Genomic DNA, 26,963 nt, shown 5'->3' with positions numbered 1-26,963 from the left:
GGGGGGGGGGGGGGAGAAAATTGAGGTAGGAGAAAGAAGGCGTGATAGATAACCACTGAAGTAAGTTTTAATTAGAGAGCCATAATACCACCCTCTCCTCTGAGGAAGCCTGCTTGAGATTACACTGTAAAAGAAAAGACGGGAAAGGCGAAGTTTCAGAACAGTTGAGATTTTGCAAAGCTCTGACTATCCAGCAGCGTTCTCCTCTTGCTTTTTTTTTTTTTCCCTTCCCAGACAGACAGATTCATCCAGTTGCTCTGAAAACCAAATAATGAAAACATAGCTGGGATTTAGCAGGTTTCACTGGGAATTACCTATGATAGAGGGCAGGGCTGCACTTCCTCAGAACATGCTCCTGCTGTAAAAATTCACAAACCTGGCATTCATACAGGCATCTGTCGCTTGCTCTAATGCCAGTTCATAGTATACATACAAACATCTGCTTCCATGCACAAAGGGATACAGAACGCTTGACAGGTCTGTGTTAGCAGGGTTCGCAATGCCAGTTCTTTATGCAAAAACCCTAATGCTTCCCGTCAAGCCATTAGAAGTGATACAATCAGCCCAGGCCCCATTAAGCCATCAGTGTCCACCTGTGATAAAGATGGCCATTTGTTTTCTTAAAGCCCACTTAATGTCTGCTTAACTCAATTTGTCAGGAAATGTAGAACAATTTCCTCACAGCCTGAAATTTGGTAGTGGTTCAAAGTCAAAAGGCCAGGTCTAGTCTTATTCAAATGATATAATAAACAGTCTTCAAATCGAAATCTCCCCTGAGAAGCCTATGTTGACTTTAAAAAAATAATAATAATAATATTATCTGAAAAAGAATAAAATGTGCATCCTTTGTTATTAATTTCTAAAGCTCTGGTATCTACATACCAGTGAAAAGAGCCATTACCAGAGCATGTGAGGAAACAGCGTAATTACCTTAAATTCAGCTAGAGGTTTGTTTTGTAAAAAACAGGGCAGTACTTTTAAAAGTACCAACCCCTTAATATTTCATTATTTCTCAACTCTTTGAAAATGGATGGCTATTATATTTATAACATTACTTTTTAGTCAAAGACATCTGAAATCAGTTTAAGTCTGATACTATTTCTTTGTATTTACCATTATTTATTTCATTAAATTTCTTAGAATATGAATTTAAAGTAATGGGGGGAGAGTTTTCCCCAACCTCATTTGAATGGCAATTGCAATGACCTCTGCCATTTGAAGAGTTTGGTTTTATTATTCTCTTATACTAGATTATAAACTACTTGAAGGCAAAGACCAAATATTTTTTTCAGCCTTGTATTTCCCTAGACCTAATGCAATGCTTTCCATAAGCCTTTATGACATGTTTCATATAACCTCGGAATGTTATAATTGGAAGTGACCTCAGTAGTCATCTATTCCAATCTGGACCTGAATAGGAATCTCCTCTCTGTTTTTGACAAGTGGTCATTCTGCCACCATTTGAAGGCCTCAACTAATAGCAAACTAATTACCTCTTGAACTAACCCATTCCATTTTTACTGAATTCAATTTGCTATTAAATTAGTTCCCCATCCCATTTTTCTGTTCCTAGCTCATTCATTTGCACATAGGCAAACCCTTGTTTGTCCAGAGGACTTGAAAGGTTCAGGTTAACCATTTCTAAAATTAACCAAGTGGCAGCTCTCCCATGTATTTTGATCATGCTGAATCCAGTCCTATCTGCACAACTATTCCATGTGTTGTCTTGTTCATCAGGCTAATGACCAATGCCAACCTAAAATCCATACCCATTTTTTGAGTTAAAATTTAACAAAAGGTCTAATTCTTGCTTGCCTACCCATACGTTTTACTCAGAATTCTTCACTTTAGATGCAACTTAGTAAGTGTTGAACTTTCCTTATCACAGAACCAAGAATTAACCTGAAACATTCTCTCAGACAAAGTAGAGGAATGATTTAATTATCTGAATAACTTGTGCAATGGATAAATATAAATTAAGCACATAAAAATAAAAGTAACTCTTAGTATCAGGAATTACCAGGATAAATCCTTCAGTTCTCCATTTGTCTTAACTTGTGGAATTACAATTCAAGAATAATAGCTTTCAAAGTACAAGAAAATTATTTTGAAGGGAGAAGATATGACTAGAAGGCTCTGAGTTCTAATTTTTATTTTATAACTAGATGGTTTTGTGACATTAGAAAAGTCAGGAAATTATCCTATGAAACTTCCTCTCCAAACCACAAATTCAACTGATTTTCAACTGCAAGAAGGCTCAATTCAAGTGGCAAGAAAATTCCAATTTGGGATGACCTCAACTTAGAGAATAACCAGAAGGTGATTACAGGATAGAAAGTATCTCTACAGGTTGCAAGCATCATGTTTCCATATGTTTTTATTCCTACCCTGCTCTTCTTAAATGTGCATCACATGCCTATCTGGCACCAGCAGGTGAAAGTGAATCCTGAGATAGGCTAGAATCTCAAAGGAATGGCAGACATAAGTTTAGTATTTCCATTCCCCATTCTCTGCTAAAAAATTAATAACAGCATAAAGACCAGGTAGAAAGTTTGGCGAAAGATTCTACTCTCGATGTTTCTAACTGGGAAAATGGCATTTCTTCTGCTGTGCAAAAATCTGTTTTAAAATAATCAGAATCAGGTCTGCCTCATTTGATGATTAGAGGGCACTAGACTGAAGTTTGAATTCTAACACACTCTTCCTGTGTGTAGCATCTGACAACCACTTACTGTTCTACCTCTATATCTCCGCTAAGAAATGCTAAGAAGCATAACTACTGCCACCTGGGAAGGGTTTTTATTATGGATTTGGTAGGGGTTTTTTTTGAGGCATAATGTTTTCAAAGCCATTTGGGTTCATGAAAAGATGTCTTAGAAACTGTAGACTGTTCATTCTCATTTTGTAATCATTCATAGATTTGAAAGCAAATTTTCCATCTTGGTTTTTTTTCTTAATTCTATCCCCCTCCCCAATTTCTAAAAAAATAAAATAAAATAAAATAAAATCCCCCACTTGCTTCTTTATAAGGAAGTGTGGGCTTAACATTGTAGACCAAAGTCTCTATTGGCTTGAACTGCTGTTAAGGAGGTGTGTGAATGGCCTCAAGTTGTGCATTTATGGAGAAAATATCATCCAGATGCTCATCCGCTCTTTTGAACAGAAAACTACAAGGAAAGCCAAAATTAAACATAAATCTTTAACAAAATAATTCAGCATTTTCTTACATTTTGAGTGGATGCTAATTGAGACACACAATCACCTCTCCTGGGATTGGAGTTTAACTATTAGTTATCAGAGTTCACAGAGTAATTAACACTTTGAACTGATTACCAAATGGCAATTCTTGCTAGAAATATCTAGGTGATATGTAAAGTGGACATATTGTAGAGCACATCCCAACCACTCTCTACCTTGTTCTCCTGCACCAACACCCCCCAAAAAGCAGGCACTCTAGTTATAATGAACAGGACAAATTTTGTTTTTCAGTAAGGTATTTGCTATTACATATTGCACGTAATGTATGGTGCTGTTAAAGGGAAAAAATTGGAGTCCAAGTGGCTGGAAAGTTAGGTCTGCTCTGTAGCACTGTGAGATTGTTGACATCTGCCGAGGTTGGAGAGCTCAGTAAGCAGGAAATGGGGTGTCACTCTGAGTGGTAGTTTACCATTATCCTGGCATCCTAATGAAGTGTCTGCAGTGCACAGAGCTTCTGGATGGCATCTTAACGCACGGCTAAGCAAAAGCACTTCTCTCCTTGTCACTGTCATCCATCTGCCTGCACCCCACTGTAGCCAATGGGATGGAACCATGCTACAATGGGCTATAAGCCATTTAGAGTTGCACGTTGCATAATCAGTCCCATCAAATATGTAAAAAATGACTATTATTGGTTATTTTCCTCAAACTCTGGCACCTGGAGTTTGATACATTAAAGTTTAACTTTCCTAAGTGCTTTTTTTTTTCTATTAATTCCAATTTTTCCCCCCTGTCTAAATGGGAGCTAGTTGCATGCTCATTGTCTTAAGTCTTTCTAATGGATTATAAGAGTCATATGAATATTCATTAAAAACTTCACTGTACATCACACTTGGAGAATTCATCAATTTGCAATATAATGCAATGGTCATTTTCTTTTGCAATATCTGCTTTTGAGGAAAGGAACAAGAATAAATCAACTCAAATCACAAATTGGTTGTTTTCTTCTTAGAGCACATTATTTAGTTTTCAGTGATCGTCTGAGAGCTTTGTATGGATTTTTTTAAGCCACGGTGTATTTCACAAAATACATTTGCATTTAAGCTAGTGTTGTCAATGCCAGATGATTAAACTTGGGGTTTTAATATTACCTCAATTCAAATTAAAATGAGTTTGAGATGAGATTATCTGTCTTAGGTGACACAGGTGAGGAGAATGTATTTAATCCTTCCCTCAACTTCTGGATATGACACATGTGATCGTCTTCAGACAAATTTTCCCAGCAGCTTAGATCTAGAGGCAAGAATTTAGGCGATAAGATAGGTAGGAGTGTGGAAGGGAGATCTTTAGGATAAATAGGAACAATAGGAATTGGCTCAATTGGGGGGGGAGGTTAGGGGGTGTCTTTAGATAAACAAGAGGGCATAACATAATTTGGTTGCATCAGGAATTTTTCGCAGGCATTAAAACTATGGTAAACATAACAGCAGGGAAGCTTGCACAGCATCACAGTGGGGAAGCTTACAAAGCGTCTGCCCGCCCTGTGCCTGGCTAGAGCCACTGCTAGAAGTCTCTGACTTTCATTAGCACTCAACAATTCACCCAGTTCCCCTGAAAAGGAGAAAAATCAAAGCAGCAAAGCCCCTCATTAATTATGGTAAATGCTCCCAGGTTACAGTGTTTTGGGGGGCAATGACTGGGATGGTGTTGAGTTAGAACAAAAGCTTCATCTTGAAACAAAAAGGGCAAAATGGGATATCAGTGTATCCCTTTCATGAGCCATTAAGAGAATATTTTGGAATATTCTACTACCTCATTAAATTAATATTTTAGATCACAAAATTACGTGGCATATCATCCCATTTTCAAGCAATATATGCTTGGATTCTTTCATTTCACACATAAAACGAACCAGCTATCTATATCATCTCTCTCTCTCTCTCTCTCTCTCTCTCTATATATATATATATATATATATATATATATATATATATATATATATATATATATATATATATATATATATATATATATGTAAATATATATAGTTATCTATATCCATATCACAAGTAATCATTTGGTATTGAGCATACATGAAAATCTTAAAACAGATACTCTTTCTCTAAGGGAAACAGGTACTATAGTAAAGTTGGGATGGAAACCCAGGCATAAGAAACAGTTGAGGAGAGCCAAAGGTGGTACCATGCATTCATAAGGCTAAAGAGTCATATTCTCTGTGCCCTCAACCACCCACACAAATTTTTGCTTCTTGTCAATAAAAATGGGCTTCCTCTTCTCAGAGCATTTTGTTTGTCATTGCCCTTGTGCATTTCAAATTAATATTGTGCTTTAAAAAAAAAAAGCCAAGATGAAATGAGAGGTGATTTTTTTTTCTAAGTTGAGGCACTAGAGGTTAGTTTCTTCATTCAGATTCCCCCCAGCTGCTGTCAACATTACAGCACATCAGCTTTCCTTCATGTTCCTATGTTTTTCCAGAACTCATTTGCAAGAGTCTCAGCAATATTAAATACCACCTCCAAACCTCTTTTAAACACACAAAGAAATAGAAAAACTCATCAGAACTAGACCATTGAGGAAAAACTCCTTCCAGATTTACTGTTCACTACACATGTTAGTATAAAATATTCCACAAAGTCCCGTTTGTAATTCATTTGAAACAATCTTGATTTGCTTAAATTGTCACATTCTTCTTACACATTTCTTTCTAAATGCAAAAATGGCAAAGAATTCTCCTCCCTCTTCATTATAAAAGTGGAGACTTTCTGGCTTGTTTATTCCTAACGGAACACTTGAGAAAGAAGAAAATATATAAATATCTCTTTCAGAAGATTAGTTGTCTCAATCTTTTAAAATAGAGGATTTGTTCATTTTTTTCCATAGTAAAAACTTGTGCCTTTTATTGTTGCTTTCTATAGTCAGATAAACATATATCATTTTCTTGAATTAGTTTCATGGTTACAAACCATCATACCTTTTAAAATCCTCCATTTCTTCATTTTATATGTTAGCACATATCTTTAGGCATCAAATATGGAAGCGATCCATCCTTGGTATCTCTTTTTTGAAACAAATTTGTGGTAAGAATCCTTTTCACCACTGTAACTTAATAAAAAGGCATCTGAAAGAAAACCCCTCTCAAAAAACTAACAAAAATGAAGGAAGCTATAATTTGCTCTAAGGACATACATTTTCATAGCAAAACCTAAGCTAAGCATTTCAGGCAAAAAATAACATAAGTGTTTTGAGTATTTCAAATCAGGCATAAGAAATTACATCTGATCTACTGGTAAATATTCTATTGACAAGGTCAAGAGCAGAGACAAGCCTGGCCACTGGGACAGAAGTGGGAACAAGCATTTAAAAAAAAGTAGACAGTTTATCAACTTCAGTTATGAAGGACAATCCCTTCATAAAATGTTTGTGCAGAAAAGTCACATAACTGTAAATGTAGATGCATTCGTCTGTACGTATGCCATATACATAGATTAGTTTTAAAAAAAACTATGTTAAAAATTTTAATGAAAAAATGGCTAATATTTTAAAGAAACTATAAAAGGAGAGGGAGTAGGAGAGGAAAACGAGCTGTGGCAAAAAGCCTAGGCTCAGCAGCTTTCTGTGGGAAATGGTGAAATGTGACTATGTGATTTATAATGAGAAAAGGTATCTACAACATACAATTTTCTACCTAGCTGCAAATAATAATTCATAGTGATGTCCCTTCCAGATAAAAGACCTTTGCTATGTAGGACCCATGTGGTAAAATGATCATGATAAATGTCAGACCAGTGCAGGTAACGGCTTTACAAACCATTAAGATTAGCTGGTTCTTTTTTTCGATGATAACAGTAACCATGCTGTGACTCTATGTGGTAATAATATCTCAGTACTGATAAATGCCAGAGCCAGGCAGAGGTGTTTATCATTCTCAGTTCAGAAATGCTGACTAAAGTTACCACATGTTGCCTGTTTTTCTTCTTTTACAATGGATTCACAATTTAAAAATAGGCTGATTCATAAAATAATTTTATGCCCCAATTTTGGAAGGATTTTGCTGCTTTTGCAATTCATTAACATTCTCTTATTCTGGTGTCCCTGTTTAGTCATATCAAAAGGTGTTAGTTAGGAAAAAAAAAAGTCTTATACAAGGCACTTGCCACCTCCTGAATTTTTTTTTTTTTGCAAAATTGACTATATCGTAGGTAAGACTTGATATCACTTTGATTTAAAAATAACCTTAAAAATAAAAAGTATTTTAAAGTTTCTACTTTACAACAAATGTCTTTCAGGACATTCACCATAACCATGGCAAATGCCTCTGGCAAACATTTATTTGTTTTTGATGTGATTTTTTTCTTTGCAAATCTAATCTAACTACTTAAGAGTGTTCATAAGTCTATGGGGGAAAATTTAAGTCTCCACACTTTCAATTTGGACCCTCAGTTCTAGCAAATGTTCTGTGGTGATTTCAGTCCTTTGAAAACATGGAAGGGTTTTGTCTACATCTAGAGTTGGAGGATTTTACGGAATTGAAATGTTTAGGGGAAGGACCTGGTCTATTTAGTCAAAATGATGATGGTTGTTCAGTCAAAACAAAGTCTTTGTGACTTCATTTGGGTTTTTCTTGGCAAAGGTACTGGAGTAGATTGCCATTTCTTACTCCAGCTCATTTTACAGATGAGAAACTGAGGTAAACAGGGTTAAACTTTGTGTCCAAAGTCACATAGCTAGAAAGCATCTGAGGCTGGATTTGAGTTCTAGAAGATGAGTCCTCCTGACTCAAGTGCTGCATTCTATTCACTGTACAACCATGTAAAATAATATTCTGTTCAGTTGAGAAATAGATAAATAAAAAGTTTAGGGAAAATTCTCATAGGATATTTACATTTTAGAGATATGAAATAGTGAGTCATTTTCAATAGCACCAAGTTCAAGGTCCTTCGAAATGGCATTAATTCAGTTATACCACAAGACTACCTTCAGATTACATTCAAAGCTATCATATTTAATGGGATATTTAATTAGTTATAAGGTTTATTTGAGTGTAGTTATTTCTATTTCTTTTCTTCAGTTCACATGTTAGAAGGAAGTTGGGTTTCAGCATTTCAACAGACTGTTTTCATGGTCAAAAAATTGCATTGAAGAAATAATCAGGGGGGCAACAGGGAGGCTCAGTGAATTGAGAGCCAGACCTAGAGATGGTAGGTCCTCGGTTCAAATCTAATCTCAGACACTTCCTAGTTGTGTGACCCTGAGCAAGTCACTTAATCCCCATTGCCTAGCCCTTACCACTCTTATACCTTGGAACCAATACACAGTATTGATTCTAAGGTAGAAAGTAAGGGTTTTTATTTGTTTTTCAATTAAAAAATATAGAAATCGTTAGGAACTTACAGTGTTAAAGAGTTGATATAGCTATCAAAAGCATAACTAGGGAGAAACCAATACCCTGGAGTCCTGGATACAATATTATAAAGCATGAATAAATTTCCATATGAGGTATATATATATATATACATAAAAATATATGTATATATATTCTCAAGTGATTTCTTTTACTTCTATAGAAATAAAGAAGTCAAAAATAATAATGATAATTAGAGGAATGGACTCTAAGCAAAGGTAATAATGAGAGAACAAGGGCTTCTAGATAATGTTTATAGCTATAATAATGTTCAATGGACATATGATCTTATCAGTGTAGATGCTCCCTTTAAGAGTGTAAATAGCAACACATCTATGCCATCCATCTCATCCTGTACTATTGTTCAGATCCTCAATAGCATCCTTGATATGCAATCTAGTCAGCATGTTAGGAGTCTTACACTTGTCTTTGTGGAGATCAATACAATACTTATTCTACACATTATCCATTGGTCTCTTTACATGGCTGGTCCACCTCCTTATCTCATCATGTACATCTCTGATGACACCTTTTATTCTTCTTATTAAATATAGTTCATCCGTATTAATATATTACAATCCATTTTTGTTCACCATAGGTCCTTCCATTGTCTTTTGGATAAACTATGGTTTTGATTCTTTGGTGACTATGGAGTTCCATAATTCACAGTCATTTAACAACATTTAAGGAATACTGGTTTTAAAAATTTAAGTGAGTTTTAGGGAGAAGTTCATGGTAATTAAAAGTGGTATAGGTCATTCCAACCTATTTTTTTCTCTCTAATTGTGAGTCCAGCTCACTCTTATTCTTCTGTGTCTAAGATTTGTGTGCTGAAGGACCAGGTCAGTGATGGGAAGACCACTCAACTGCTTGTCATAACCATGACAATAACAATCCTTCATCCACTTAGTTTTCCTATATGTGCATTATTAGGCCAAACTCTTCTAAGTGGTGGTGAGTCTTATTTAGAAGCATCTGCAGCAATTTGGGTCTCATTGCTTTCAGGCCAGTGTCATTAGCATACAGGAGTTTCTGGGGGCACATTACAATTTTTTTGAGAATCCAACTTCTATTTAAATTTTGTTCTAGGTCTTCTCCATGACTGTGGCAAACACAGGACTCCCTGTCTTATGCCTATTGATAGAATAATGTTGAAAATAGATAATTCTATTAGGATATTGATCAAGAAATTTTATGTTATCTTAATATAATCATGGAAGATGTTTGTTTTAAAGCCCCTCAAAACCTCTAGAATTTTTGGAGACTTTCCAAAAATCTATTTAAATCTCTCAATTAAATCATTTGACAATATGTTAATTTTGAGGCAGGTTTTCAAGACCAATAACATTTATAATATCAACATTATAAATTTTGTCTCTCAAAATACCTATATACTTCCTTAAAGAAATCTATAGTAGCAAAATTCCCTTCATGGTCTTCATATCACCTCAGATCTAGATTAGGTGAAGATTTCCACTCTTCCAAACCTTGATCCTGGCCCCCTCCCTTATCAAGATTCTTGTCCCTTTCATAAAGCTCTGTCTAAAGTTTGTGTCCAAAGACCAGAAATGCTACTCAGAAAAGATAGAGAGACAAATCACATTTGCTTCTCCATGTTTTTTAACCAGTTTGTGTCTATGGGTAATTAACTAGTTTATCTGAGCCTGCTATTTATTGCCCAGGGATATATATTAAGACTATTTTTATTTAAAGTATTGATTTTTTTCAAGCCAATATCTTGAGCATTGAGGACTTTGCAATGAAAAGGTTATGGATGTAGAGAAGAACTGGCCTGAAAATGACATGAAATTTTTTATTTGAAGGAATATGGGCATAGGAGTCACAGGATGTCAGCTCAAATATGTATTCTTATTTTCCTTGGTCAAATCTTTTAATCTTTCTGTACCTCAGTTTCTCCATCTGGGAAATAGTGAGATAAGCTAAATTATCTCTTAGGACCCTTCCCACTCTAAATCTATGATGCCCAAGAGTACAGGAAATGAGTTCTAACTAGGATCTAAGTTTATTTAAGTTTGGAAGATACTTTTTGCCCTTTCATGTCCTGTAAATAATATTCTTCAGTACTTGACTTGAACTATTCATGGTCAAGCTTAACATTGCCTATAATCAGGTTTCCATCATACTATGTATCTACACATAGAATGTGTTTTCCCTTTAATTCAGCATAAAGCATGGCCTTTCAGTTTTGTAGGGAAAAAAATAACCGTTGAAAAATTGCAAAGTGGCGACTTATGGGTTAGCATAAAGCCCATGATTTTTCTTTGTTTATAATAACATGACATCTCTATTTACGACGTACCTACTTTTGAATTTTAACAAAACACTCCATTGATAATTAATGACTTTCTATATATTTACAAAACCATCACATACTGTAGGCTGCTGCTGCTTTCAGGGAATGGCACTACGGAGGGAAATTTATGACTTAATGTTATTTTGAAGACAGCCTGAAACTGTGAGCAAACAGGTGTCAGTAGGGCAGAATAGGAAGCTCAAAAAATAGTCTCTAGAATCTTCCAGCTTTAAACGTATAAAAGTCTGTGTGTGTTTATATACACATGTGGACTAGATAGGAATTTGTCCCAGATTATTTCTTTACACAAACTAAATTTAAGCTTTTGTGAGGTCTTTCTTCTCTTTAAGCATACATTTCAATAAGCTATGAAGATGAGCCATATCCACCTACTACAATTTTGAGTAGTGAAACCCAGAGGGTTTTTCCCTAATTGGAAGACTTATTAAAAATATTAAAGTGAACCCATGTTGAGGATCTACACCTCATTTTCACTCCCTCAAAATGAGTGACCACTTTATAATTGGACCCCAAAATGACCAACCCAAGCTCCTTTCACCTTAATTTGGGGTGTTATGTGAGCTAAGGAAAATTAAAGTTGCGCAGAGCAAAGAGGGCTATTCTTTTCAAATATAGATCAGTTGTACATGTGACTTTGTTATATGCATATATTACATGAATATTACTTTGACAAACAAAATAGCTGAAATATTAACTTCAATCCTAATAAAAGGAAGGAGCTATCTTTTAAGAACTTTAGATATAAAAAAAGAATAAAACTCCAAAATACTAATTTCTATGAGGGGTAGCTAGTCTTTTCTTATTCTGTGTGGGGACAGATATCAAAGGCGAATTTATTTTGAATAATGATTTGTTGCAGCTATAAATAAAGCTAATGATAATAAAGTCATAGATGGTAGGGCCAGAAAAGAGGTCATCAGGCCCAAGGTCCTTTATTGTACAGGACATTCCCCTTCATCATATTCAGTGAAACTTTATCTTATCTCTTCTCAAATAGAAACCCAGTTATAAATGTCCTTGTTTTAGTAGTGATATTTCATGCAGATAAATGCAAATGTAACCATCATAAACCATATTTCTAAAATTATGTCCTGTATACCATGAATCAAAGGAAAATTCTAAGGCCAGTCCAACATCCCAAATCTAGTCACATTTCTGTCTTATTCCAATATTATCTTATTACTTGTGATATCATTCAACAAAGGTTGTTTCTGTTGCTCATATACTCATATACTCATATACTTGTAACATTGTGCTTAGGGTTGAGAGAGGGTTCTTTTGGGAAATTGTAGTTTTTGAAATATAGCTAAAGGGCGAAATGAAGGTTCTAGCCAAAAATAAAGTCCTCCAGGATGAGGTGGTCCCAGAGAATGAGCAGTGAGTAGAAAGAAACAACAACGAAAACAAAAACAATAAAAATTGTTCTCTGGATAGTGGGAACCAAGAATAAAGGAACAATACTGAATCCTTAGGGATGGAGGGAGGGACTACAGATGGATTACAAACAAAAGAATTATGGAATATATTACTAATTAAAAGAAAAGAGGCATTTGAGTGAGAGCCTGTGAATATACAATTTACCTCCAATATCCCCAGTACTCCATTAAACAATGACTTGATTTCCTCCCAAATAGACATAATATAAGCAGGTCAGAAGTCTCAGTCTTCTCAAAACTCCCAAAACTTTGCAATACTGAGAAACCATATGATGAAAGAAAGATATTAATTGAAAAAAAAGTCTTTCAGATTCAACTTGGGACAGTTAGCACGTCTTTCATAAGTTATGTTTTGATATTAGATATTAGATCATTCATTAACCACTCAGGATTATAAATGCTGATTCCAAATGCTAATATGACACATCCATAAGGTTGATATTTAAAGGTGTCATTTCACTTTTGATTGTACTCGCTTATTTTTTTGTTGCTTTCCACCACATACCTCCATATGTGCAGTTTCCATATTTTATAGGTACAAAAAATAAGGCAAGTGTGGTATTGATCTGAATAGGAGACCACTATGTTTCTGTAAGGTTTTAGCCAGGGGATTTTGGGGGGTATTATTCTTTGGAGAAAATAAATCATCTCTGATATTTATTTTCCCCATATTTCAGACATGTGTTCTTTTCTGCACAGCTCAAGTGCTAAAAACAAATTAGCTGTGAGACACTGGGTAACATAACTTATTTGTGGTTCTGTTTCTTCATCTTTAAAAGATAACATCAGATAAAATAATTTCTAAGTTACTTTTCAACTCTAAAATTCTATGATTACAATAGTTGACACCATTTTCTTTCCTCTTACTCACACCTCAATCCCTTGTGATAGGTCTTCCAAATTTATCACTCAATGAGAACTGCTTTCTCCAAAATGACCAATGTTTTCTAATAGCAAAATCTAATGGGTTTATCTCAGTGCCCATTTCCTTTGACCTTTCTGCAGAATTTGACACTGTTAATCACTGTCTTCTAGACGGTTACTCTCTTCTCTCAGGGTTTTCCTGACATTATTCTCTCTTGATGCTGCTGTTACCTATCTTCTCCCTCCTTTATAGCCACCTTTCCTGGATTGTTATACAATTCCTGCTCCTCCTCAAACAGTAACTATGCACTGAGTCCCTATCCTGAGTAGCCTTCTCTTATCTCTCTACAACCTTTCATGGGGATCTTGTTGTTAATTCCTATGAGTTCAATGATCATTTCTATGAATATGATTCATATGTTAAATGATCTCTCTGAAGCTCATACTGCATTTCTGTTCAGCATTTCTCTCTAAATGCTCCATACACCTTGCAAACTTAACATTTTCAATATAGAACCCATTATCTTTCTGCCAAAATTCACGCTTCTTTCAAACTTATTTATTTCCATTAAAGGTACTATCCTTCTGTTTACCTAGGTTCGAAAATATAGTTATCCTCTCTGCATCATCCCATAATCAATAATCACCTGCCAAATCTTGTTGATTTCTTTTGCATCTCTCTCTTATGCCCCCTTCACTCTGTTTCCTATTTCCAGGGCCGCTACACTTGTTAAGGCAGTTATCTCTTTGGATTTTTTAATAGCATCCTAACTGGTCTCCTGGACAGTTAAGTGGCACCATGGATACAGCACTAGCCCTGGAGTCAGGAAGACCTAAGTTCACATCTGACTTTAGACACTTAATAGCTGTGTGACCCTGAACAAATCATTTAACCCTATTTGCCTTAGTTACTCCATCTATAAAATAAACTGAAGAAAGAAGTGGCAAACAAATCCAGTACCTCTGCCAAGAAAATCGCAAATGGGCTCATGAAGAGACAGATACAATTAAAATAACTGAACAACAAAAATTGGTCTCTTTGTCCTCAATGTTTCCCTCCTCCATTTTTCCTCCACACAACTTCCAAAGTGATATTTCTAAAACAAAGATTAGACCATTTAACTCTCCTGCTCAAACCCTAGAGTCTAATAGAATACCCAGCACATAGTACACATTTAATATTAATGTTCATTGACTTTAATTAGAATGCACTCCCTCCTCAACTAGATCTCTTAAAATATATAGCTCTCACCAAAGCTCAGGTCAAAAGCTAGCTCCTTACATAGGACATCTTTGGCTGTCCCCAATTGCTTTTGGTCCTCAAAAATATTAATTTGTATTTAATCAAATGAGATGAAATAATAACAACAATTAGTATTAATTTAGCTCTTTAAGCTTTTCACACTTTCTCTCATTTGATCCTCCAAACAACTCTGGGAAGTAGATACCATTATTAGTTTACTGGACCTGAGGCAGATGGAAGTTAAATGGCTTTGCCCAAAGTCACACAGCTAGTAATTGTTTGAAGCAAGATATTAATTTGGAGCTTCCTGACCCTAGATCCAGCACTCTATGCTACCTTGTGCCTTAAAACTTCCAAATTTTAAAGTGCTATGTAAATGTGAGCTGTTGACATTATTCTTCCTGTTCATATTTTTCACATTTCTTAATATGATGTTTTTCTAAATAAAATGTAAACTCCTTGAAGGCAGAGGATATTTCTGTTTCTATTCAAATTGCATAGTCCCTGGCACATAGCTGGCTTATTGATTGATTAACTAATTTGTTAACATATCTGCTACGTACTTTGTCATGTATGAGTGAAAGTAAAAAATTGAATTGCTCAAAGGAGACTCAAATATCATTTCTACAAAATATACTTCAGGTAGACAGCAAGGTATAGTGGGGGAAAGAGTGAATTTGGGAGAATTAGAGTTCAAATGTCAGCTGTGACTTCCTAATTTTGTGACCTTGGGGGAATACCTTAAATTTTCTGTCTTAGTTTCCCCAACTTGTAAAATGGACTAGATAAGTTCTAAAAACTGTGATTCTAGGCACATATCTTATAAAATTTAAATAGACCTATCACATATTATACTTTATTTTTATGAATTGAGTTATAGGATATAGAGATATTCCTGTGTGACCTCTGGTAAAAAATTAATCAATAAATAAATAATTCTTTATAATCCATATTATTTCCAGGAAAATGTTAACAGAGTAGGAGAATTAATATTAGCTAACAAACATTAACAAAGGACAATGAATTAGCCTTTTCATCTATTTTACTCTCTTGCATAGCTTGTATTGAAAATAAATATCACTTTCTTCTGAGTCAATAAGAATTTCATGTTCAAAAAATGAGATAAAGTATGAAAGGAAAGGAGTTCAAATCAGAAATCTATAAACTCAACAAGTCATAATGGAGTATTATCCCATTATGTAGAGGTTAATTAATTAATTAGAAATAAATACAATACCATTTTTGGTGAGTAGCATATTTTTTAATGTTTCTTACCAAGTCTCATACCATTTCAAAGAATTTTTTATTTTAACTCTTTTTTTCAGCAGAATTTCATAATGTTAGAGAAGGAAGAAAACAGAAATACTAAGGAGAAAAATAAATTGAGTCACAGATTCCTTGAGCTGTTTAAAGTCACTCAAAACCACATAAGTCAGAATATTTGTACTTGTATCTAACTGTGTCTTTGTAAAAATGAGCATAAATTTGAGAAAAACAAGTTAATTCCCTGTTTGCTCCACAACTTAGAAGATATGACTTAGAACATGCTGTTACTATTTTCAAGTTATGATGATCCCCTCTAGAATCTGATTAAAGAGAAATTCTGGGAAAACTCTGATAGATGTAGCCACATATTCTCTTTTACAAGGCTTCTACATGCTAAAGCTCTGGTTAAACCTATGGTAAGAAAAAAATACTGTTTTTAACTAGCTGTCTTCTCTGCTTTTTATTTTTTTTCTCCACCAGAAAAACAAGACAACAACATGAGAATTGAAGCTGTAAAGGCTCTGGTGCAAAAGCTTCCTCCACCAAATCGTGACACAATGAAAATCCTGTTTGGACATTTAACTAAGTAAGTTGCAAGTATTTGTGGGGAAGAAGGAGGAAAATGTCTTAAAATTCTCTCAAGTGAGTAGTTCTTAACTAAATTCTCTAAGATAAGAAACTTCTTAATCAGTCAGTCCAAAATTATTCAGTGTGCCCAATTTGAGTCCTGGTATAGGACAGGCTTTGTTGAAGGAACTTATGAAATGATTCTTTGCCTAGATACAACACACATTTGGACACTAGATAACTACTGGTATCATTACCAGCCACCAATGCTCCCCTTAATCTATTTGTGTTTGTCTCTAATTCTTCTGACTGATGCCCTACTCCAGTGGAAGAGATCAATCTTCATGTTAAAAAGTTTAGCCATCAAGTTGAGTATTAGCCACTGATGTTACCCACAATTCCTGTAACTAAATGGATTCCTTGAATGATAACAGGTATAATGAAAGTAAAGTAAGTAAAACTGAACATGCATTAATAACTTTGCAAGAACTAGTATGTTTTCTCTTAGTTGCAAAATTGGGCATCCAAGGGTTTTGAGCACAAGTATCATGATTAACCTGACCATCTTTTATTAGGCTTTGCACCATTACCAACTATCAACCCCACAAAATCAAATCATTTATTCTTATATTCCTATCTCCCAATATTTTCTCTGGCCTTTAGGCCAACTGATTCCCTGTTTCATTCTACCTATTGATACATATGAAAATTAGGAAAAATAGAAAGACAAAATCTAGAAATATAATGGATATTAAAGACTCAATTAATCTTATTATTGAAAATCAGTAGCCTAATGTGATTCCTCATGGTGGGTAAGAAGCAACTGATAGGACTATAGAAAAATCATCATCATCATCATCATCATAGTAATGGCCACCATTTGTATAATGCTTAAAATAAGATACTTATAAACAGGAATGTGCTGGAGGCAGCTCCTACCAGCTGGGAGAGAGCCAACTGTTAAATTTTTCATCTTGAAAATTTATACCTCAGAAAGCTACAAATCAGGGTCTGATTTATTGTTTTGTTCATTTCTAGACTTAAAAAATTGATGGATAAAATGATAACAATGTAGATTAAATGTAAAAGGATATCCTGCTGTGTTTTTCTCACATAGAACTATCCCTCTTCCACTTTTGTAGGGATGGTAGTAGAGCAGTGGCAAAGGTGGCAGGGGATATTAAGAATCATACTGTTTTTAGACAATCTATAAATTTAAACTTAATTATTGGTGCTCTATAAGAATACTGTAGCTAAATGGAAGGATAGTTGAGGTCCTATTTTCTAAGAAAAATAAAGAATTTGAGGAACTGTATTACACATGTAAAAGGATCATTTAATGGCATATTTGGTTTTCTTGTAAATATTGCTTGTAAGTATTTATAACAATGAAAATAATTACAATGTACACAACTTTTCTCAGTTAGTCAATAAGCATTTATTAAATACCTATTATGTACCAGGAACTATGCTTATCACTGGAAATTCAAACCAATTGAAAGATAGTCCCCGTTCACAAGAAGATCACTCTCTAATGGGACAGATAACAAGCAAATAAATGCATACAAACAAGCAATACACAGGATAAATAGTAAATAACTAAAAGAGGAAATTAAAAGGAGTTGGGAAAGATTTCTTATAGAAGAGGTCATTTTTAGTTGGGATTTGAAGGAAGCCAAGAGGAGGAGATGAGGAAAGAAAGGATTCCAGGCATGGGGGACGGTCAGAAAAAATCCTGGGTCTAAGAGATGAAACAAGGGGAGGCATGTCCCTAATAAGGGGAGCATGTTGTAGAGTAAAAAATGTAAGAAGAAAGGGCAGATGGTGGCTTAGTGGATAAGAGTCAGATCTAGAGACAGGAAATCCTGGGTTCAAATGTGGCCTCAGACATTTCCCAGCTGTGTGACCAGGGGCATCATTTAGCCCCCATTGCCTAACCCTTACTGCTCTTCAGCCATAGAACCAATGCATTGTAAAGATTAGGGTCTTTAAAATCTAGGTAGGTGTTTTAAAAAATAGATTTTGAAAAGTATAAGGAGATTGGAAAGGTGGGTCAAGGAAGAGTGGTCAGTTATAAAGGAGTTTGAATGCCAGAAGATTTTGTATTTTGCCCCTGAAGGTGATGGGGCTAAAACTAGAGTTTACTGAGTTGGGGCAGGGGATGACATGGTCCTTATTTTAGGAAAATCACTTTGGCACCTGAATGGCAAATGGATTTGAGTTGCGAGAAATCTGAGGCAAGCAGGTTCACCAGTAAGCTACTGCAATTGTCCAAGGAGATGTTGAGAGTCTATACCGGGGTGGCAGCAATATCAGAGAAAAGAATGGAGCATGTTAGAGAGATGTTGCAAAGGTGAACTCAACAAACCTTCTGTAGTTAAAGATGTAAAGGTTGATAAAAGTTAGATTAGCTGGATCAAGAATAAAAAATTAATTAGACTGAAGACTTACAAACTATAAAGAATCCTTAAGCCTATATATCAATATATATGTCTATATATTCTTCAAAGAAAAAGGAATTAGAAGGCCTTGGATACAGCAAGCATCTAATCATATCATATATACATAAAACAAACTTTATTATATGTGGTAAACAAGAAATGGCTTTGTACTAATGTGAAAATTCTTCCCTAAATAGCTGTCTTTGCAAAGTCAAACTACCAACTTTTTCGAGTTTGAATTATAATTTAAAGCAACTTCAATCTTGCATATTTAAGTGAGCTATTGGTGATAAAAAAGTGAGATATTGATGGAAAAATGGACTAATTATAAATTATAATAATTAAATAGCAAGTTTAATTATTATTCATTGGCATTATAAGGATAGGATCAAAACCGAGATATATGGCAGCCAAGGGCAATAGTTGATTAAAATGTAAACTCACTTGTAGTCTTACAGAGAAGAAATGTGGAAGAATATAAGAGTACCTCTTCATAAAAACAGAAGCAATGGAAGGTAAAACTATCTTAAAGAAAGCAAGGTCATACATGGGGGCATTTAAGGTGAAACTGGAAGAACAAAAACAAACAAATGAAAGACAGAAAAGATCTGCAAAACTTTCTATAACAAACTTTTTTTTACCACAAAGGAAAGTGGAGTCACTCTCCTTAGATTTTAGCATCACAATCCCAGATATGTTTTTTAAAGGAAGTAGAAATGGAATTAAAATAAACAAAAACAAAGAAAGTAGGAGAATAGACCACATAGCTATAAAAGAGATCCATGGTAAAGCTAACGATCATGAAGGTATTTAAGGGATTGAGTCACAAAGTATCTGAAAGAGACTTGGAAAATCTGAGACTATTAAAAACAACAAAAAAAGGGTGACTATGAGAATATCAACACCTATAAACCTATATGTTTACTGTCTTGGTATATCAAAATTTTATAAAAATAAGACACCAAGAGTATCCTTTTTGAGCATTCATAGGGAATAGGAATACTTTCACAAGTAGCATTCCATTATATACTGCATCTTTACCATCACACAACTTAAAGATGTAGAGATATAAAACAACAATAAGCTTATTATTTGTAAAGTATAAATAAGCTTTTGATTCAGTAGAGGAAAATGTACTTTACTGTAAATGGTGAGGTCCTGTAAATATTCTTGTTTAAGGATGACATTATGCTGATAGCATTTAGCCCTGGAATATTTCTGAGCCTCTTAGATGAAACCTGTAATTAAGATTTTGCCTAACTATTTACATACAGTAATAGGAACCAAGTAAATGAAGAATACCTATTGTTCCATCCATGATAAGCAGTGAAAATAACAGCCCATAGAGTTTATCGACATATATACCTAAGAAAGAACCCCCAAATGAACTAAGAATTAAGCCTTTAATTAAACATAAGGAAGAGAAAGGATGAATTACTTAAGGGAAATTACAGGGTTCCTTTAATGACCCAAGCTACCCTCAGAAATGAAGGTTTATATTCTTAACATTAATGTTCTACCTTTGTGGCTATATGGCTACAAATCATGGAACACTATGGTCTCAGAAGAATTATAATTGAATATCACTCAGCGAAGAATGGAAAGACATATGGTGAATGTGAATGGGATATAACACATAACAAGTAAATAATAACAAAAAAGAAATGGAATAAAGGATGTTATCAAAGAAAATGTGTTATCAAAAAATATGGGGATTATGTGCTGAGAACAAGGTTTATCTGTTGGACAGTCTGCTCTCCACCGATATCCTTGTAATGTCAAGACAAAATAAGGAAGGCTCCCTGGGTGGATGCCCTGTGCCAAAAGTATGAGAAGACATGGATAAACGTAATCCAGAGTGTGCCGGCATCAATAGTCTATTTGTAAAATTGGAGGGAACATTCACAATAATGAATTCACAAACCCATTGACATATTTGAGTATGAAGTTAAAGAGCTGGTTCCTCTTATCACTTTCAACTTAAGATATATAACATTTGTATAAGAAGAATCATGGTAAAGTAGATAAAATGCCAGCCTGGAAATCAGGAAGACCCAGCCATGCCTAAGTCCTGCCTCTTTAATAATAAAAAGAAAATCCCATCCTTACACCTAAAGCACACACTAACTAAGTGAACATTGGAAAGTCACTAAATAACTGCATGCCCCCAAGTGCTTCTCACACACCAATAGTTGATCTGCATAGGTGGAGGGAGTTAACAAACTGGGAGTTCCAATGCTGATAAAATATTCCACCCTCATCAACGAATCTATAGGAAGTATTTTAATTGGGCTCAAGCATATGCCTGAATATAGTTTTATTTTGTTAAGCATTTCTTCCTTAGTTTTTGATAAACAGTCAATTGCGGCATATCATCAAAGCCTATGAAGTCGAAAGAGGCAGATTGTTTAACAAGAATTTAAATACATGCATGTTTGAAAGGATCATCAGAATGTTTGCCTTACTTTTGATGCTTTCAGTAGTTCTTCAGAAAACTGACTGTCAACACACTTAAGTAGTGTTTATTTCCAAGTGGTGAAAATATACTTTAAAGCTTGTTTAGGATGGGTCAGGGAATGTAATACAATGCCACAGACTCTCCTAGTCCTAAGTCCTCTAATGTTACTATAGAAAAACCTTGTTGTAACACAGCTCTCTACTACATCTATTTGGATTTGAATTAAATCTAGCCTTCAAAATACAACATCTGCATATGTGAAAACCATAATTACAACACAGCCCAACATCTAAGGACCATCAGAGTGTTCCATTGCCTATAACTGGGTCTTAGGAGTAGCTAAGAAGACTAAAGGTAATTGTTGTCCAAAAAGCACATTATGTTCTTCCATAGTGAAGAAAGCACAATAACTGTTAAAGGTACTATATAAATGTGAGTTAGTTTTACCCTAAATTCTTGAGGGCTGTGAATGCAGTGAAAATAAGTATACTAAGAATTCTGTGTTCTTAAAATCTCTACTGACCATTATTGCTTCATATGAAAATATAGAATTTTAGAATGTTAGAACAATATAAAATGTTAAACCTGAAAGCAACTTTTATAGATTCAGCCTCATGTTAAAAGTGAGGAACCTGAAGCAGAGATAGAAGTGACTTGCCTGAGGTCACATAGTTTTTGAGGAGCCTAGGCAGAAAATAAGGCAAGTATTCTGACTCCAAGTCTATTGTTCTGTTCACTACCCCAGTGGTTTCCAAATTTTATTCAAACTTTTCATGTTTCCTCCCCAAAAACTCACACACATATAGTTTTCATAAACAAACAATGCAAACAATTTCAGCTCATATTTAATCCAAATAAATTAATAATTTATTACAGTTTTGTGCACAAAAAACATAAGGATGCAATAAAATAATGTAATGATCAATAAATCTGTATTGTTAAAATCCTTTACAATTTTAATATGTATATGTATGAATTAATAGCATTTCTGGAGGTAGAAGGTAGCAGAGTAGATACAGGTCTGGTCCTGAAATCAGGAAAAGCTGAGTTCAAATCCAGCCTCAGATACTTTCTAGCTGTATGAACTCAGTTTCTTTGCCTATAAAATGAGGATAATAATAGCACTTACCTCACCAGATTATTACAAGGATCAAATGAGATAATATTTGTGCTTGGCATAGTGGCTGCTTTACTGTAAGCTCTTTATAAACACTATTAGCATTATTATTACTGTGGTGAGTGGCCTGGTTTGGAAATGCAAAGTTTCTCAAAGAATGGTATCATTGACTATACTGGAATTTGTCCGCTATGTGGCAGAGTGGATAGAGATGAACCTAGAGTCAGTTAAGAACTGAATTCAAATCCAACCTTAGACACCTATTAGATACGCCCCTGTCTTAACTCAATTAACTTCCATTTGCTTTAGTTTCCAGCAACTGTAAAATGGGCATAATAATAGCATGTCTCCCAGGGTTATTATGAAGATCAAACAGATATTTGTAAAGTACTTATTAAATGCCTTCTATGTACTAAGCACTACACTAAGTACTTGATTCTGTCTTTTCCGTCTTCTCAGTAATTAATTTAGTTCAGTGTTTTGTCTTCATGATAGCTATAGAAGACAGAAAACCATATTTTCCTGAAATAAGATGCTACAAATTATTAAAAAATTCATAGAATTTAGCTTAATAAGCCAAAATTTGGCTTTTGTATTCTTCTTCAGCCAAAATATAATAAAAATTTAGATGCAAATGCTTGTTTAATCATAGTAGTCTATTAATTGCTCTTGCCCAAATGGAGACTCCTGTTTGTCCATGAAAAATGAATTGTTATTGTTGCAGGCTATTGGCAGGGAGAAGTGGCCAGGCATTGCTGAGGGTAAAGTTGCATCCACACCAGGTTAGACCTGAGGCCAGAAACTCTTCTTACTTTTCCATTGGCTCTTCTATCCCCTCATTTTTTTTGGCAGCCCTGACCAATAGTCTCCATTGATTAAGTGATAATTTTAGGCTGAAAACAAGCACTTACTATGTGTAAGGCACTTTGCTAACTGCAGGGGATAGCAAAAATAAATAAATAAATAAAAATAGGTAGTGTATACCCTCAAAGAGCTTCCATTCTATTAAGGAAAGATAACACATCAAAGGGTATGGCTATAGGGAGTGAAGTCTCTCCTATCTCCCTGAAGAAAGAAACATGATTTTAAACTCCAGAAAAATTAGGAATAGGGCCAAGTGAGGAATAAAGGCCTGGAGTCTTTACACAAAATGGAGGCTCCAAGAGAAGCTCCCCAACAGAAAAAAGGGGGATGTGAGCAGTGATCAGGGAAAATAGGCTTCCAAGCACTGAGAGAAGTTCCAGATGTGTTAACAATAGTTAGAGCATGGTCTTGGAGTTGAAAAAATCAGGAACGGGACCATGGATAGAATGAGGAAGGTCATTTGGCGTGAAGTAGAAAAGGCTCTAACTTAGAGGATAATATGTCAGAAGCTTCACAGTTAGTCTTCTTTGATCCTCATCCATGACTAACCCTGAGTATCTCCCAACACACTGCCCTGGACTCTCTTTTCCTCTTCCTCTCTTTCCTCACTCTCTGTCACATGGTGACTTCATTAGCTCCCACGGATTAAATTTTAAGTAGATAATTCATAGATCTATATATCTAGCCTCAGTTTCTCCTAACTTTCTGTCCTTTTTCACCAACTAGATATTGGACATTTTGAAATCAGTGACCCCCCCCAAACCCAACATTTCGTGTAGAATACATCTAAAACATAATTTATTATCTTTTTCCAAAACTTATGACTCATTTGAAAATCTCTTTTCATACTGAGGATACTAGCATCCTTCTCTTCACTTTGGTTTGAAACCCTGTGGTCACCTTCAACCTGTCCCTCTCCTTTACCCCTACATATCCAGTCACTTGCCAAGCACCATCAATTCAATTTCCACAATATATTTCCCATCCATCCCTTTCTCTCTAGTCATATAGCTACCGAACTAGGTCAGGTCCACATCACCTCTTCTCTGGACTACAGTCATATTCTCCTAATAGATCTCCCTGCCTCAAAACTCTGTTTCTTAAATCTATTCACAAAACAGATATCAAAGTGATTTTGCTAAATCACAGATTTGAACTATGTCCTTCCCCTTCTCAACAATCTCAAATGGCTTTCTAATTGTCTCTAGCATCAAATCTAAATTCTGTTGTTTTGCAGACTGTTATGTTTCTCCTTAGCACATGTGTATGCACAGACACACTCAGTAGATGAATTAGGTTTCTACTCTACTAAGTTTTTCAAAATTCTCAAAATCTTTATCCACTCTCCTCTTTCCCTATGGTGATCACTCTCTAGGTACCTAAATCTCTTTCTCACAATCAATTTCTTTCAATCTGTTGACAAACATGTTCTTATCACCACGATTCTTTAAAAAAAAAAGGTTTCTCATGACACTCCTACTCACATCAGTTATTATCCCATATCTCTCCTTCCTTCCCCCACTATATTTCTTTTAAAAGTTTATATATCCTTTTTTCTCATTTCCTACTCTGTCCTCAAACCCCCTTGTAATGGGACTTCTACTCACACCAATCTAGAGACTGTTTTCTCAAAGTTCATTAATGGACCAATTACCAAATCTAATAGACTTTTCAGTTCTCATTCTCCTTTAACTCTCTGCGAGCTTTAATACCACTAAATACCTAAGCTTTCGAGATAATCTTTTTGCTTGGCTTCAGAGATCCCGTACTCTCAGGGCTCCCTTTCTGCCTAGGTCATTGTTGTTTCCTTCACTGGCTCTTCATCCTCAACTCCTTTATCTGAGTACTTAGTCTCTCTTTGCCTTAATAGTTTCATTCACTAATACTGCCAAAAGTACCAAATTTATACAGATTGCTAGGAAATCTATATTTCTAGTCCTCACTTTTCTTTTTAACTCTTCCTGTAACTATGCCTACAATAACATCTTTTAAGATCATAGAATCAGAAATTAAGAGATGAAAGGAATCTTAAAGGTCATCAAGTCCTACCACTTCATTTTACATAGGAGGAGACTTGAGGTACAGAAAGGAGGTCAAGTGATTCCTTTAGATCACATAGCTAGAAATTAACTGAGACAGGATTTCAACTCAGAATTATTTTGAATTTAAAGTCAGTTCTCTACTCACTAAATGATTCTGTATCCTACATCTACACCTAGAAGTCCTTCTGATATGCTTAACGCCAACATTTCTCAAACATAGCTTGCCATGTTTTTTTTTTACTCTAAAATTAACTCTTCTCTCTGACTTTGTTATTCCTTTGTTGCCACTTTAAAGATTCTTTTAAAATCAAATTGTGTCTGATTAATCTTTGCTGCTCCCTTGGTACCTACCACAGTGTTTTACCTAGCAGAAGTATTAAATAAATGTTGATCCATTGATTGATGTGATAAATTCTTCCATATTCGAACAAGGGAGAAGAGGCATCTGCTCACAATGACATGAATAATTTTCATCTTGATCTTCTGTAAATAATGCTACTAAGTGATTGTAATCTTGGAAATTTCAGATCTAATAGAAGAAAAGTTAACAGATTGGTGAAAAAACTGAGCAAAAGAGAGACTTTACCATGGGCCTCAAATGATCATCATCAGTGTACATCAGTGTAATAAATAATCAAAATATGAGATTTTTAGAAATGAATATATATATGTATATATATATATATTCCAATGGATCATCAGTCAGCATTGCCTGGGGTTAATCCTAGCATCAGTGTCTCTCTGTTCCACAATTTTCCAACAATTATGAGTAAGGTATTTTGACAGATCTCAATCTGACAGCCTATCTAGGCTTGTTTCAAGGCTTAGGAAGGGCAAGTCCCACTAGTCTCTCCACTTTGGGAAATGAAGCCTCAGAAGCATTCCCATGCAAATGTTTCTCAAATAAAGGAATGTTGACTTGTCTTAGAAATAAGGTAGATGATTTAAGGAAATTCATCTGACAGTATCATTATCCACTGTATCCAAAAAATATTGCTGGGAAACCAAATTTGGACCAATTTAAGGTACAAAAAATGAAAAGCCTGAAGAAGGCTTCTACCATGTAAAACTGATTGAAAGAAAAGCTAAAACATTTGTTTTTGCATCAATTTTGCAAGAAATTTGTCCAGCTGTTCATATAATTCATAGGATAAAAAAATTCTATGGATGAATAGATGTATCTCATGGAAATATGCCAGTTGAATGCTTCATTGAAAGAGAAACTATTTGACTGGATATTTTTTTAACGTAAGTTGAGATTTGAAACTTCTCTATGGCCTTTCTGAATGTTAAGCATAATATTCCACAAAGCCATTTGAGAAATAAGTTCAACGATGAAAGCCCAGAAACACAAGAGATGTATGGAGGAACAGTGATTATATGTTTCATCTGCCCTCCCCCAAGGTCAGCAGTATTGGCATTTCTGAAATTTTAGAAAAACTTGAGATGAGTAAAAAATGAACTCTAAAGCCTCCTCCTTCTTAGTTGTCAACAGGAATTCCAGGTTGAGCTCTCTAACTCCCATTCAGCCCCTTAACTCAGCTGTGGTGAGTTTTGGAACAGGTCGTATATTTTATGTTCTCTGTACACTTTGGTGTTTTACCCAGCCACAGTACCTGATATCCAAAGACTTGCAAAGCTATGAGTATTTTTACAGGAAATGGAGAGAGAGAGAGAGAGAGAGAGAGAGAGAGAGAGAGAGAGAGAGAG

At 34.9% G+C, this 26,963-nt stretch overlaps 1 protein-coding gene across 1 annotated transcript in view; it reads left to right on the top strand.

The window, feature by feature from the left end:
* Positions 1–26,963, top strand: part of ARHGAP15 (Rho GTPase activating protein 15) — an 817,445-nt gene that overhangs the window by 720,074 nt on the left and 70,408 nt on the right. The window contains exon 12 of the mRNA XM_044669898.1: positions 16,245–16,350. Coding sequence (XP_044525833.1) covers positions 16,245–16,350 — 106 coding nt within the window. The remainder of the gene's footprint in view (positions 1–16,244; positions 16,351–26,963) is intronic.

This window comes from Gracilinanus agilis, chromosome 3, assembly GCF_016433145.1.
Source record: "Gracilinanus agilis isolate LMUSP501 chromosome 3, AgileGrace, whole genome shotgun sequence".
NCBI lineage: Eukaryota > Metazoa > Chordata > Mammalia > Didelphimorphia > Didelphidae > Gracilinanus > Gracilinanus agilis.
The sequence above is the reverse complement of the archived record's forward strand: the minus strand, read 5'-3'. Positions and strand labels throughout refer to the sequence as shown.